Source organism: Barbatula barbatula, assembly GCF_947034865.1.
Source record: "Barbatula barbatula genome assembly, chromosome: 10".
In the NCBI taxonomy this organism is placed as follows: Eukaryota; Metazoa; Chordata; class Actinopteri; order Cypriniformes; family Nemacheilidae; genus Barbatula; species Barbatula barbatula.
In genome coordinates this window covers 11,383,950-11,399,314 of record NC_136773.1, presented here as the reverse complement: position 1 = coordinate 11,399,314, position 15,365 = coordinate 11,383,950, and the positions used below count along the sequence as shown (strand labels likewise).

At 38.8% G+C, this 15,365-nt stretch overlaps 1 protein-coding gene across 3 annotated transcripts in view; it reads left to right on the top strand.

Annotated features, from left to right (window-relative positions):
* The window catches only part of ltbp4 (latent transforming growth factor beta binding protein 4), a 54,027-nt gene that overhangs the window by 12,216 nt on the left and 26,446 nt on the right, over positions 1–15,365 (top strand). For all 3 annotated transcript variants that reach the window (XM_079466035.1, XM_079466037.1, XM_079466036.1), the window contains exons 5-6: positions 5,966–6,172; positions 12,338–12,562. In XM_079466035.1, coding sequence (XP_079322161.1) covers positions 5,966–6,172; positions 12,338–12,562 — 432 coding nt within the window. The remainder of the gene's footprint in view (positions 1–5,965; positions 6,173–12,337; positions 12,563–15,365) is intronic.

The window sequence follows — 15,365 nt, the reverse complement described above, 5'->3', positions numbered from 1 at the left end:
CCTGGTTTGAAAACTTTTAGGCAGCGACAAGGTTTATCTGTCCGTAGATTCGGGCTAGTTTGGATTTGGACAGTCCCTGATACGCCATTGTAGCTGATTCCTGCAATTGTTTAGTTTGGCCCAGAGGTGTTGGTGCAGTAATTACTCAGGAGATGAATGTGGTGTTTGGTTAATGGGAACCCCTGTGTCTCCATGACCTCAGTGTTGGAATGGCCCTCTGTGGTTACAGATAGGAACTGTGGGGAGTCTGACCCCATTTTCACTCACTAACACACACACGCACATCACAGGACACATGTCTGCTGTTGCTTGTCTGCAGATTTATGGTCTTGAAGCCCTTAAATAATATTCCAGATCTGATAAATGAAGGATTAGGGATTACTGACATTGAACTGCGTGTCACTGCATCTTTTGGTAATTCAAGGAATTTAAAAGGAACCATGACTTTGTTATGAAGATGTTTCTTTGAGCTGGCATATACAGTTTTACTTTATCCGAGTGCAGTTTTACATAATGATGTGCAAACTTTAGCAGAGGCCACAAATATTTCCCAGAAGGCCCTTTCTTCATCAGTCCTTGGCTTTTGAATTGAGAGCCAATTTGTAAAAAAAACCAAACGTAACCTCAGGGCTTTCCTGCTCACCTTTCTTATCTGTCATGTTAACATTAAACACTACAGTAGTAAAATACATCCATTATCAGATTGTAAATGGTTTTCGGCTTTTGAAATGGAAATTAAACCAGAGACGTCACCTCACGTGGAAAAAGAAAGGGCTCCTGCCGAAAGCCAAATCTCTCGAAATCCACCACCAAATGCAGACTGTAAAGGTAGAGTCCAAGTTTCCATATCGGGAGAATTTGAAATGAGTGACATAGACTCTCCACATTCCGAGTGGAACCTTTTTTATTTATGAATTACCTATTTTAGCGATAACGTGCAAGATGGCACACATACATATTTACACTCGTGTTAATAACATGAAGATATTGCAGTTGGCCACAGTGATACTGCTGTGGCTGGACTTGATGAAGACATTACTGTAGATCTTTATTGATGGAGTCAGGAGTGTTGCGCAATACCTGGACTCTTAAGCGCTCAATCAAGATTTTATTGTCCAGTTTGTGTTGCCAAATGTGAATGCTTGTGTGAGATGTTGTTGACAGTGGATTTAGGTATGCTTGTGATGAATGCTGTGATGACTTTCTTCGGTGTCGGTTTGTCCGAAGCCAATAGCAATGGTAAATGGAACAGACCAAATGGGGGGAAAGCAGTTGTAGGTTTGAAAACAATCTTAAAAGTACACTTGATGCTAAATCCACACTACATAATATTAAAACGAGTGGACAAATGATCTTCTCAGCTGTTGTAATGAAGTGATGGTCAGTTATATGGTGTTTATTTTTCTTCCATTGGCAGATACTTGACTAAACATTAGTCATTTTGCTTCTCAATTAATTTTTTCTTAATTTAAGAATTTTGAGCATTTTTTATACTACCTCTGAAATGTCTTTTTTTCAATGCTGCCCATCTAAATTAAGCATCTGTAACAACCACCCCACCACCATGTGAAGGGCTTTGCTGACAGTCTGATAAATATTTTGTGATATAATCGTAGTCGTACCAAAGACTGGTTGCCAAGGTACGGCATGTTTTTCTGCCTCATTAATATGTTAAGTCTGACATCATGACACATTTTGACAAGTACTCTCAAAGTGACTGACTTCCCTGTCCAGTAATAACAACTGGTGTGCATTATACTTTCATATATACGGCAGTCATGGTATGGGGTGGGAATCGAAAAACAATTTCAATTCTGGAATCAGAATCGAAAGCTTAAGAATTTGATACTTGATATAAAATTGTAATTTAAATTCCTCTTAGGCTATCTATTCCACATGTTAAAGGGATAGTTCACCCAAAAATGCTAATTGTATCATAATTTTGATTGTATGAAATTTCTTTGTTTGGATGAACACAGAGAAAGATATTTGGAAGAATGTTAGAAATCTTGCCTCCTGGGACACTATTGACTATCATTGTAGGAAAAAATTCAATGGTAGTACAAGATGCCCCATTTTTGGGTGAACTATTCCTTTAACTTATGATCTGCTAATATCTCAACAAAAGCCCTAATACAAATGAATATTTTTACTGTAGCAACCATAGTTTAAGTATGATATTTGTTGTAAAGCACAGTAACCACAAATGTACCATAGTTACATTATACAGGTCCTTCTAAAAAAATTAGCATATTGTGATAAAGTTCATTATTTTCCATAATGTAATGATAAAAATTAAACTTTCATATATTTTAGATTCATTGCACACCAACTGAAATATTTCAGGTCTTTTATTGTTTTAATACTGATGATTTTGGCATACAGCTCAAGAAAACCCAAAATTCCTCAAAACATTAGCATATTTCATCCGACCAATAAAAGAAAAGTGTTTATAATACAAAAAGTCAACCATCAAATAATTATGTTCAGTTATGCACTCAATACTTGGTCGGGAATCCTTTTGCAGAAATGACTGCTTCAATGCGGCGTGGCATGGAGGCAATCAGCCTGTGGCACTGCTGAGGTGTTGATGCTTCGATAGCGGCCTTAAGATCATCCAGAGTGTTGGGTCTTGCGTCTCTCAACTTTCTCTTCACAATATCCGACATATTCTCTACGGGGTTCAGGTCAGGAGAGTTGGCAGGCCAGTTGAGCACAGTAATACCATGGTCAGTAAATCATTTACCAGTGGTTTTGGCACTGTGAGCAGGTGCCAGGTCGTGCTGAAAAATGAAATCTTCATCTCCATAAAGCTTTTCAGCAGATGGAAGCATGAAGAGCTCCAAAATCTCCTGATAGCTAGCTGCATTGACCCTGCCCTTGATAAAACACAGTGGACCAACACCAGCAGCTGACATGGCAACCCAGACCATCACTGACTGTCGGTACTTGACACTGGACTTCAGGCATTTTGGCATTTCCTTCTCCCCAGTCTTCCTCCAGACTCTGGCACCTTGATTTCCGAATGACATGCAAAATAAGCTTTCATCCGAAAAAAGTACTTTAGAGCACTGAGCAACAGTCCAGTGCTGCTTCTCTGTAGCCCATTTCCTGCACACGCCTGTACACGGTGGCTCTGAATGTTTCTACTCCAGACTCAGTCCACTGCTTCCGCAGGTCCCCCAAGGTCTGGAATCGGTCCTTCTCCACAATCTTCCTCAGGGTCCGGTCACCTCTTCTCGTTGTGCAGCGTTTTTTGCCACACTTTTTCCTTCCCACAGACTTCCCACTGAGGTGCCTTGATACAGCACTCTGGGAACAGCCTATTCGTTCAGAAATTTCTTTCTGTGTCTTACCCTCTTGCTTGAGGGTGTCAATGATGGCCTTCTGGACAGCAGTCAGGTCGGCAGTCTTACCCATGATTGCGGTTTTGAGTAATGAACCAGGCTGGGAGTTTTTAAAAGCCTCAGGAATCTTTTGCAGGTGTTTAGAGTTAATTAGTTGATTCAGATGATTAGGTTAATAGCTCGTTTAGAGAACCTTTTCATGATATGCAAATTTTTTGAGATTTTTTGAGATTTTTTGAGGGAATTTTGGGTTTTCATGAGCTGTATGCCAAAATCATCAGTATTAAAACATAAAAGACCTGAAATATTTCAGTTGGTGTTCAATGAATTTAAAATATATGAAAGTTTAATTTTTATCATTACATTATGGAAAATAATGAACTTTATCACAATATGCAATTTTTTTTAGAAGGACCTGTACTTACTACAGTTTAACCATGATGTTGTAGTTAAACTACTGTAATGAATCAGACAAAACATGGTTACTTTGTGATACACAATACGGTGCTCATAAATACTGTATATATTTTTGCAAACCAGTTAAGAAGTAGGCTAGATTACCATTCAAGGTTGACATCTACAATGTTGTACTTCAACCTGGGAATGTTGTAATAAAATGAACAGAATCTGAATTGATAACAAAAGACGAAAGCCAACCTTAGTTATAATGTGCATTGATAACTTTGTTTAGAATGTGAAATAATGCAAATGAGCCACATCAATTGCGTTCTAAATGATTTGGTTTTTTTCGCTAAAAGAACGTGGACGAAAACATTTATTTGAATTCAGTTAAATACATTTTTACATTTTCCTTTCCAGAGGCAAACATAATTTATTTGATAAAATCTCTAGAAGATATAATTGAAAGACTAAAGCAGGAGGTCATGTGGGGTGAGCGGGGTTGGATCCTCCCTGCGGTAATATTGTTAATTTATCGTCCCACAAGGCTTTCTTCCACCAGCTGCAGAGACTCGCAGTCAGTGTTCTGGACTACAGGTGTCAGGGAGAAATGTGGTCTTCTCGAAAATGAGTTACCCCTCGAGGCCCCCAGATAGAAAACATGGTCATTTGTACCAGATTAAAAAAATGTGTTAAGTCGCCTAATTCTCTGCCATTTAACCCATTGTTGGTGCCTTTCCAAAGGAATATTTTTTGCTCAGGGTTGCTCTCTAACAGCTCTGTGATGTTTTCTTTATTTAAGAACAATAATAATATTAAAACAAATGACACTAGTGTAAATGCTACATTACCATTTGGACACTTTTATTAAAAAGTGAGATAAATAACAAAGCGATCCATCCAATAAAAGCAACAGCTATAGGATGAATATGGATAGAACTCAGATCATTTAGTTTTGAATATAATGAGACATATTTGAGTTCATATTTAAATCTTGTTCAGTTTTTATATCTTTGTTTGTTGTTTGTATGTTTTTATATGTATCCGTTGTATGTTGGTATGAAGTCTGTTTATGATATAGATAATAGTTCATCCAACAATGAAAGATGTGTCATTTACTCATGTCGCTTCGAACCCTCTCTTATGTACAAGACAAAAGGTGGAATATTATCGCTGTCAGATGTTGTCAAGCTCCAAATTGACAAATGATTCTATTAAAGTGTCAAACACAAATTCATTTGACTTGGATACTTTATACAAATCTTTTGTTTTTATCACATGTAACACTTTTAATATATATCTTAATACTGGTATACTATATTACCTAGTATACCTACCTAGTATATCCTTCAAAGCATACAATTTTGTGTTCCACAGCACAAAATTATGTTCTCTCTGCTAGCTTTGAAACAACCTGAGAGCGAGTAAATGATGACACAATTTTCATTGTGGGTGAACTATCCCTTTAATATTTGGAGAACACTGCAGGAGAACAATAAAATCTTGCCAAATGACAGTGTTGAACATGCAGAGCGAAAGAAAAATACCCTTCATCTACAAGCCTCCAGTACTCACACACATGCACATTTAAACAGCGCTGACCTCACCCCCATGTTCAATGCCAGAAACTCAAAGTCTCTCCCCCTCTAGTTTTCTCTCTTTCCTCTTCTCGTTCACCGCCCACTCTCGTTTCTCCTCCTCATATGAAGGAGAAACTTCTCCTCATGTAACGAGTGTACGTAGAAGTCTGTCAGTGTGTTTGTCTGCACCGAGCAGAAAGCGTAGGGCAGCGAGGACCAGTGAACACCAGTGGGTGATGGATACAAACTCGACTACACGAAGCGTTTGGATCGCAGCAAGAGTTTGCTTTTAGATATCCGGACAGCATTAGTCACTTTTATTCACTTTCTTGCGCTTCTAAACATTTACACACCCTTACAAAGCTGCGCAGTGTCTATGCATACACAGGTGTGAGTGGCACACATTACCCATTATTCTGTGCACTGTTTGGCATCGTTCTTTTCATTGGGATATTGCAGGGAAAAACAGACACAGGAGGACGTTGAGAAAAAGGGTCAATTTACTCCTTCATTTTCGGGAACTTGGCTGGCTTGTGTGTCCGCATGTGTGTGTGATACGTCTGTAAACGGGTCTCACCATGCATCCTCACAGACTGACTCTGCTGCTTTGCTTTGGCTTTGCTCTCTACATCTGTTTAGTTAACGCTCAGCCGTCATCCGGCCAACATTCGCCCGGAGTCATACACGGGGGTCCAGAGCGGATCAAGGTTATGTTCACCCCCACCATCTGCAGACTGCGCTGCATGCAGGGACGCTGCACCAACTACTGTGAGCGGGGAAATGTCACCACTATCTACAACAGTGAACAGGGACGACAACCGGTGCCCGGATCTGGCTTCAGAGTTTGTGAGTACACACACACTCCTAACCCAAAACAACAATTCTGTCATCATTGATTTTCCCTCATGTCATTTAAAACCTATTTGTGTCTCTTTCTTCTGTTAAGCACAAAAAAGATATTTTGAGAAATGTCTCAGTGTTTTTGTGTCCATACAATGGAAGTCAAAGGGGACCAATGTTGTTTGATTACCAACGCTCTTTAAAATATCTTCTTCTGCGTTCATTTATACTTTACTTGGACAACCTAAAGAGAAACTTTGTCAGGTGTACTGTAGCTAACCTCTGTGGACACATTGCTCCCCAAAGTATGTGAAGCACACTCGCACATGCACAGACCTGCAGGTGTGCAAGGCATTTATCTTCAAGTATTTACGAGCAGTCTTTTGTATTTAGACATCTGTTGCGTCTGTGTTATTTAGGAACAACAAATGTGAGGGGTGTGACCTTCGCTGATGTTTAGCAGACCAGATAGTTTCGTCTGTCCTGAGAGATGAAGGTCATGACCTGAGCATCTGGATTGAGATGCTTTATCAAACGTTTTGTTGTTCTTTCTTTGTTTCTTCCATGGTAAAACCAGGGTGTTTATATAATATTTGGGTGTATAGGTGCACATGCAGAATCAGAATACTGTAGGGGGGTCAAAATTAATAGGTTTGGCTTATGAGCGTTATTCATAATATTCTGTAGGTCACTGTTTAACATTTACAGAACTTTACCTTGGTCTTAAAGTTGGCATTTTTTGTTGGTATTGGAAACCATTTTGTAGCATTGTGTCTGTTATGGTACGGCCACGGCGATGTTTATTCTGGTCTTTTTTGGATTAAATAAAACCCCTAGGCGAGTGACACTGGTTTGCACTCAGGACCTGGTTTCTATTCAGAGGAAATCGGCTCCAACAACCCAGAAACATTGTGACCTATTTATACAAGTGCCGCCTGTAATCTCCATCAAGACAAGACCATTATGGGCCGCTGAAATGAACTTGTAAAACAACAAAGCCTTCTCTGACAAATTTTATGCAAGGAGATGGTCATTTGTGCTTTAGTCTGGTAAACATGCTTCCCCTACATAAAAGGAGGAGATGATTTATACACATTATCCAACGGTGTGGCACCCATATGCGCTTGCCGTGAGCTGTTAGGAGGTAAATGTGCGTGATTTGCGGATCAAAGAAATGGCATTGGGTTCCAGTTTTGAGATGCTGTAGCTGCAGGTATGTGCTGTTATTTAACATTGTCTCAGACTCCTTAACTTCTGCCTATGTTGTCGAGTGGATTCTGGAGTTTGGATCTTCTTCAGTGTTTTTGTTGACCTGGAGTGGTATCTTCAACAAGTTCAAAACACAAAATGTATCCTAAAGACCTATTGTGTACCTTTAAATGGGAAGTTCACCCACAAATAAACTTTGTGTGATTTGTTTACTCACCCACATGACGTTAAACAAAATACCGGCTTCAATCGATATATTCTCCTCTGTCTTTTCTGTGTATGCCGTGCGTTTGGACGTCACCTAAATATTTTCATTTGTGCTCCGAAGACGCCGGAAGTTCTCTAAACATGTTTAACGTTTTGGGTGAACTTACCCTTTAAATGTACAGATAATGTTAGGGAAACAAAACATGTAACAATAGGTGTTTAGGGGTACAATTATGTAGCCAAAAAAATATATACCACCCCAGTAATGGCAATGTTTGTGCAAGAACCTTATTATGACCTATAATTATATTTAAAAGATCAAAAATGTTAGTATTGCATCACGTGTGATGTCATAAAATTACATTTGAATGCTGGACATAAAACGTGTACTTTTCAGATGGTCCCTCATCCACTGCTTTTCCAATATTTCATATTCATGTATTTTGCCGGTATTGAGGTTTGTGTTCCCTGGCCTTCTTGTATTGCTGATGTGATGCTTCACCATTTGAGTTATATTAATTTCTGATGAGCACGCAAAAGAAACCCCACAAAACAATAAGACGAACGTTCATTTGGCCGGGAAAGCAGCATGTTTTAGTAAACACTCCTATGGATTATATTTGAAGGAAGTGACAAACAACCTATATGGTCGTGTGAGTTGGAGGATATGTTACCAATAGCATGCAGGTTCTGGGTGAACCAAAAGAAAAAGCTTGCGATCGTTCAATTGCTTTAACTAGAGATGAATGGCGATATGCACTTCCTGTGTGCATCATTAATGTGCCTGTCTGAAGAGCAATCAAGCAGCCATTACTCCTCACACTGTACATGTGTTATATATCTCAGGGTTAATTCGTTTACCTGCAGTGGACCTCAAGGGCCTGAAAGACAGCTGGACGATGGCACAGGGCCAGAGAATATCAAGGGTGTACCTCAATCTATGTTAGCGTATGCGTGTGCATCTCTTATTCCACATGCATTTACACATGAGTGGATGATCCATAAAAAACCTATTAGTGCAGCATCCATTTGACAGAAATGTACATAAACTTATGTATTAATGGATTTTAAGGGGATTGGTGATATATTGCACAGTAAACTTTTTAACTCCGGTGTGTAAGATACATTATCATTGTATACTTTTTTCATGGCTCTTTAGGGACTGCCAACCGAGGCCATAGCAGGCCGTTGATAAGAAGACACATGATTGGTGACGTTTTCTATTGGGGTTACTGCTGTAATGACGTGGTAGAGAGTAAATGTGAATAAATGTAAATGCGAATAAATGAATAAGGCAGTGAATAAATGTAAATGTAGATGAACCCGAAAGCAGAAATTCTAAGCTTTGCATAGAGACCAAACTTGAAAAGCTGACAGCAGCGAGGGTTGTTTGTAGGCGTGTGTCCGGCCATTTTGGAAACAGTAACAGTGACTTCCTCTTGATCAAGTTTTGAAGTGTAAATGAGAACGTAACCGATCTCCGCTACCTTGGAAAAATTATTTTTTTCACTTTTCTATCCTATCAACGGTTTTATAATTTTGTTGTTTCAGTCAAGCAGAGCATCCCTGGTGTTTCTTTATTTCAAAAGAATTTTATTTACATATTTTTCTGATTACCGAAGGGGCTTCCTGTTTTATAGATGAAGCCAATATTTATCTGAACCCCCGATAGTTTAAAAACAACTGTGTATCTATGGTCTAACAATTCCCAAATTGATGGTAGAAAGCTAGAAAATAAAGGGTAATGGTTAAAGGGAATTTTCAGTTGAAGTGATATGAAGTGCAATTTTATTGCCAGCTGTTTATATTTAGATGGATGGGCTGACGGGTAAACTATCGTCCTGGTATGAAGACCACCACACCTCCTTTATCTATGAACTACAAACCTCTGCCACATCATATCCAAACAACGCCCTGCTCACCCGCTCCCTCTTTTTTTTCTCAATTTACATCTGGAACGGTCTGTGTTTGAAGAGAGGGTTTATACAAGGCTTAGTCTTGTGTGTTTGTGTGTACAATACTACATCCACGAAGTTCATAGGCTAATGATTTAGGTAAAATACAAACTTCACAAAATATACGTTTAGCCATGTATTAGAAAATGTATTGCCAGTTCATGTCATGAGGTATTCCTTTACTGGACTTATAAGATGACATTTAGTCTTTATTGTCCCTAAATGGGGTCATATTGGATGGCTAAAATGAACATTATTGTGTGTATTTGGTATTTTCTGTAAATAAAAACACATTCAATTTCACATACCGTGCATTACTCTGTGCTCCGCCTTTCTTAAACGCCTAAAGTTTTTGCGCTGTGTGCTCTTATTGGCCAGCTTCCCATTGCGTTGTGATTGGACGTATACCTCAAGCACGTGGCGGAAATGTAACACCCCTTACCATATTCAGAACAACTTCTTGAGCTGCCTTTGACGCTGTGTCTACCGTCAATAAAACATATTATAATGAGGCATTTATTGCATCCAGTGGGGTCATCGTAGGACCAACAAAAAGCTTAGAATGTGGGGGCGGTGCTATCAGGGGCTTATTTCTGCCCCTCCCCTTCAGCAACATGTCACTGAAAAGATTCAAATCTGACTCAATTTTGTCAGCCCAACGATCTAATCAGTTTGCGATGGACAAAAGCAAGTCCTGCCTACATTTTCACCATATCAGAAGTGTGACTGAAAACCATACAGTATGCTCTGATGGCCTTCATGACTGCAAACTGTGATCTGAATCTGATGCACTGGTAGAAAGTTGGAATCAAATCTAATGGGAACAGATTGTCCAACCACCTCACATTACGTGCATTGACAAAATGGAAAATCCAGGTTGTCAAAGAAACATGCCTCAAACCCCATAACCTCCTGCCTTTTGCATTAATTAAACCGCTTCCTGTGCAAAGCACAATCCTTTCCTGGACCACTGTAGCACAGCAAAACAGCTCATTTGTGCCAGAGAGATTCAAGTAGATGATTCAGTGATTAAAGCCTTGAAGAAATGAAAGGAAAGTGGGTTTCAGGTAAGCCCTGCTGCCAGTCAGACTACACAAGACAGAAAGTATGTGCTTAGATCATTTCCTCTTTACACGCCTGTGAGCACAGCTACCCTGGAGTCATCGGCTTTTCTAAAATGTGATTTGAGGTTCATTTTCTAATATGTAAGAACAGTTTGGTCTTATGCTCATCGTGATCCTAGTAAAATAGGCCATTGTATGTTGTGTTTTAGTTGCATGGTATTGTTTGTTCACCAGCACCAAACCAGAAGGGAAAGCCATCCAGTTCTGCCTTAATTGTTAAGGAAATTGATGCTCATTTTATATCTGATTCAGATATCTGTCAAACCGTCGAATCTTCTCTGGAGTAGTTGTGTTTATTAGGAGACTAATGCTATGTCAGGGAGACCGTTTGGTAGCAAACAAACCACTTTAATGTGCACAAATACTTCAATACAACACCGGATTATCTCTCCCCGGAGCCTCTTAAAACACACATGCAAACTAACACACATAACAGAAAGTCATCCTTGACACTCGGAGTGGTTTTGACTGTCACACACATGCACAGAGTCACTAGTGACCCAGCATAGAACCCTGCCAGAAAGATTATGAATACGTGTGGACTTTGGATGCCGTTCAGCCATTCAGCTTCCGCTAAATCTTGGCTAATAGTTGTGTGTCTGTCTCTGAGGAACGAAAGCTAAAACTCATCTAACTGAACATAATTGCTTGGGTGACCTCAGCTTAAGACTGAATGAAAGTCAAATCACATGCATACTTTTGTCACCACCAGCTGAGAGGAATTAGGCCTGCCAAAGCATGCTGACCTTTTCTCCACACTGTTACTTTTTAAATCTTACAGGAACGCAAGACTGGCCTACTATTATATTATGTCATTTATTTTTATTGAAACGTGGTTTTGTTTAAATGTGTGCGTGCTACAAAGTTTTCACACGGCATGCCTTGCCCACGTTTTTTTATTAATATTTTAAATTGATGGTGAAAAGTCGGTTAAGTCACTTTATTAGACTTTAATGAAATTCAACAAAGACATAAGACATTACATAAATATACATTTTGTCATAATGTCTATTGGTGATTCATGCACATAACCAGAAATTATCATTTACGTTGTGATGTCACTCATGACATATTACATTTAATATGTTTTTTGATGTCATGTTTACATTAGATACGTTACAGAGCATGTGGTTTGGTTATGTCACATTCACTCTCTAAATCTTCTTCAAAATCCAACTTGTTTTCGCTTTCCATCATATTATTTCTCTTCCTGTAAGAAGCAACCGCGGAGAGATCTTTCTCTTTCCTTAACTTTGAATTGATATGGCACATTGATTTCCGTTTATTTAGGCCTGATCCCAGTCCAAGCTCTCCAGATTAATACATCACAGACATGTGATATTGAGAGCATGCTCAGGGTCCTAATGAAATGTAAAAATTACATTTCGGAAATGGTTGTATAACATTGATAATATTATATGTGAGCTTGTCTAAAAAAATGACTAAATGTAAATGTCTTTTTTTGCTGATAAATCTCAATCAGCCGTGTTCCAACAAGAAAAGAATAACTTGATAAAGTCTCTAAAAGACTGAAATTCATAGTTTTCAAATACATCACATCATTTTATTTTTCTATTGTTTAATAGCCTGAAGGAATGAAAAATGCTGCCATTTAATAGTAATTGAGGTTTATTTCTCTCATCTTTGTTACTAATGTTCTCTCTTTTTCTCTGCAGTCGTGTGTCCTATGTTGTGTAAGAATGGAGGTGTGTGCATTCAGAAGGACCAGTGTCTGTGTCCACCCAACTTCACTGGGAAGTTCTGCCACATCCCTGTCTCTTCTGGCTCTTCCACCAATGATATTGAAAACCCATCGTCAGATGCTGCCGATTCAGCCAATCACCCAATGACGTCTGAGTATATGTTGCCACTGCAGACTCTGGAGCAAAGCAACACCAACAGTGAGTTTCTGAGAGTTTGCACAGGCTTTAAATCTGATCATAGGTCAAACAACAAATGGCAAGTACAAAACATAAAAAACATAGTAAGGTCATAACACGTCACCGCATTAAAGTCTTCATAACAATAACTCGGGTCTTAGCTCCAGCCTGACTTTTATCCTTCATTTTGTCCTCAAAATCAACAGACCGTTAACTTTTATGTAATAAATATGACATCGCTCTTTCTGTAGTCTTTCGAATGCCCGCTTGTTCTTTTCCCTCTGTCAACATGAGCGGACGCTGCTGATAGGCTACAAATTAGTTTTGGTACTCGGCCCGACTCAGCTTTCTAAAGCGCTTTAGAAAAAATGCTAACCCCGCCTTTAAGTAATCTACTGTATGTGAGTATATTGCACCACACCTTTGCAGGCCTAATTACATCAAATTAAGTGAAATGTCTCAGAAAGAGTAATGTGCTTTGGCAATAAGGTGAGTTATGTAACCCATGACCACATAAAAAGCCAGACTGTTTCATGATGATGAAAAATAACAGTGTCACAGACTGGCGACACTTATTTTCGGTTTTCATTTGGCAGCTGCTCACAATTTGGACGCATCCCAAAAGTGCCAGTATCAGCCTTGCTGTTTACTCAAAGCGCACCGTTGAATGAAAGCAGAAACATGCCCGATACATCATGCAAATGTCAGTCACATCTGGAATGTCTAAACACGGTAGTAGATCATGTGTCTGTCAAAACATCAAGACAGGATAAATGTGTGTTGGGAGTCCTGACGTCAGCTTGTACCATATCCATCGAGAAACATAAGCTCCGAACTTTAACGTAATCAAGAAACTTTGGCCAGTGTCAGGATGTGGCCCCTGCTAAGCCGTGATGACATTTTAATTTCTTTTTGCGCCTTTTTTGCCTCTTTATTAGACAGATGTATTGTTTAGACAGGTTATGGAAAAAGGACCAGAACGCAGCACAGGCCAGAAGTGAATTTGCATTACACAAATGAGCACCATTGATTACCGATGCAAAATCGCTGTGCCGTAGCTCCAGTGGATTTTTTATTTTATAAGCACCAATGCCATGTGATTTTAGCACTGCATTTGCCATCATGCCTAAGAAAAAACTTAACTATGTTATCGTAAAAAGTAAAAATAAGTATAGAAAGGGTTTAAGTCATTCAGTAAAGCATCAGATACTTTGCTGTTTATTTCTTTACAAATTTGTGTTTATATAATCAAGCAATAATGATGAATGTTTTTCAGTTTCCATCTGTCATTTCTTCTTTTTGCATGGATCAAAATGATCAGGCACACAAAGGCCACCTCTGTAACTTCTGTATGTTGAAGAAAAAAGATGAATTGCGCTATAAATGTTTCCCAGCTACAGAGAACTGCCTTATAAGTTTTGTCTGCAGGCACATATGCTTTTAAAAGGTGTGAACATGGATTTCCGACTGGCTTGTGATGTGTCTCCATTATGTTTCACCTCTCTGCCTTATAAGTTCCTCTGATTTGATCTCTCTGTCATTGGGAGGGGATAAACAGTCCTGGGCCTTGTAATAAGGCACGGCCAACTAAACGTGTCTTCAAACTGCTTATTGTATAGGGGATAGGTTCCAGCCTCATAATTTAGTCCTAGGCTTTATAAATTATAGTGGAAGCACTAGATAAAAAATAGGATACAGTACTTTGTAGTTATAAATCGTTCTTTTAACAGTAAGTTCTAGATGCATGAACCTTGTGTTATTTCATGTAGTGGAATTTGTCAAATTTACTGACTACATGGTGATGCCAGGAGTGCAAATATCGGAAATAAGTTTGCCCCGATAAGGCTTGTAAGTAATTTTATCACTAGCATTAACACAAATATTATGTGTATTGACTTTTACTTCAAAACACACATTTTAATGTGTTTTTTTGGTGCTCTGGAATCTTTTTGTTTGTATCCACAAACTGAAGGATGAGTTAAAATTTGTTTTGTGGTTGTCAACAGCTCAGAACAGATGCTACCCAGATCTTTTCTTCCGTCACATATTGAACCATTTGTGTGCTGTGTTGCAAAATAACATCTTTTTTATTTGGTTTTACATTAAAATAAGGGGAAGTGACATTATGAACAGAAATAACACACACACACACACTTTCCTACTATGAAAGTCAATTGTGCCCCAGAACTGTCTGGTCACAAGCTTTCTTCCAAATATCTTTCTCTTTGTTCATCAGAACAAATATATTTATACAGATTTATAACTCGAGGGTGAGCAAATGATGACAGAATTTAAATTTTTTTGGTGAACTGTTCCTTTAAATGAGCTTGCTTAAACTTTGTGAAGTGAAACATTACTTTGGTATTTTGTTTCACAGTTTTTTCTTGGTTCTCATGTGCCAGTGCCAGGGAGGACCTCTTATTGTGCAAGCATTAACTTGAATCAGGATTATTGGCCCTTAAAACTGTCTACACTGTTGTGAAACAATTCGATTCCCAACTAAACCTAATCTTCCCAGATGGTGCTGGAGAGATGTTCTGCAAATAAGACCCACACTCTCTATTTCATATTTAGGCCTTCATTATCAGATAGCAATGTGTCTACACACCGATACACTATTCATCCAGACATTAAAATCATCAGCTATTCTATTATTCAACATTTAGGACTGGAAAGCGACAGCATTGTGTTTTACTGCCTTTTTGGCAGGAAATGGGTGATCCCAGAGGAAAATTGGAAAAGCTTTTTGCCAAGTTTAAACTCCCAGAGGCACCCTAGTGACTCACGGTTCGAACATGTTTCAGGAGAATGAGTTCTCTGTTTT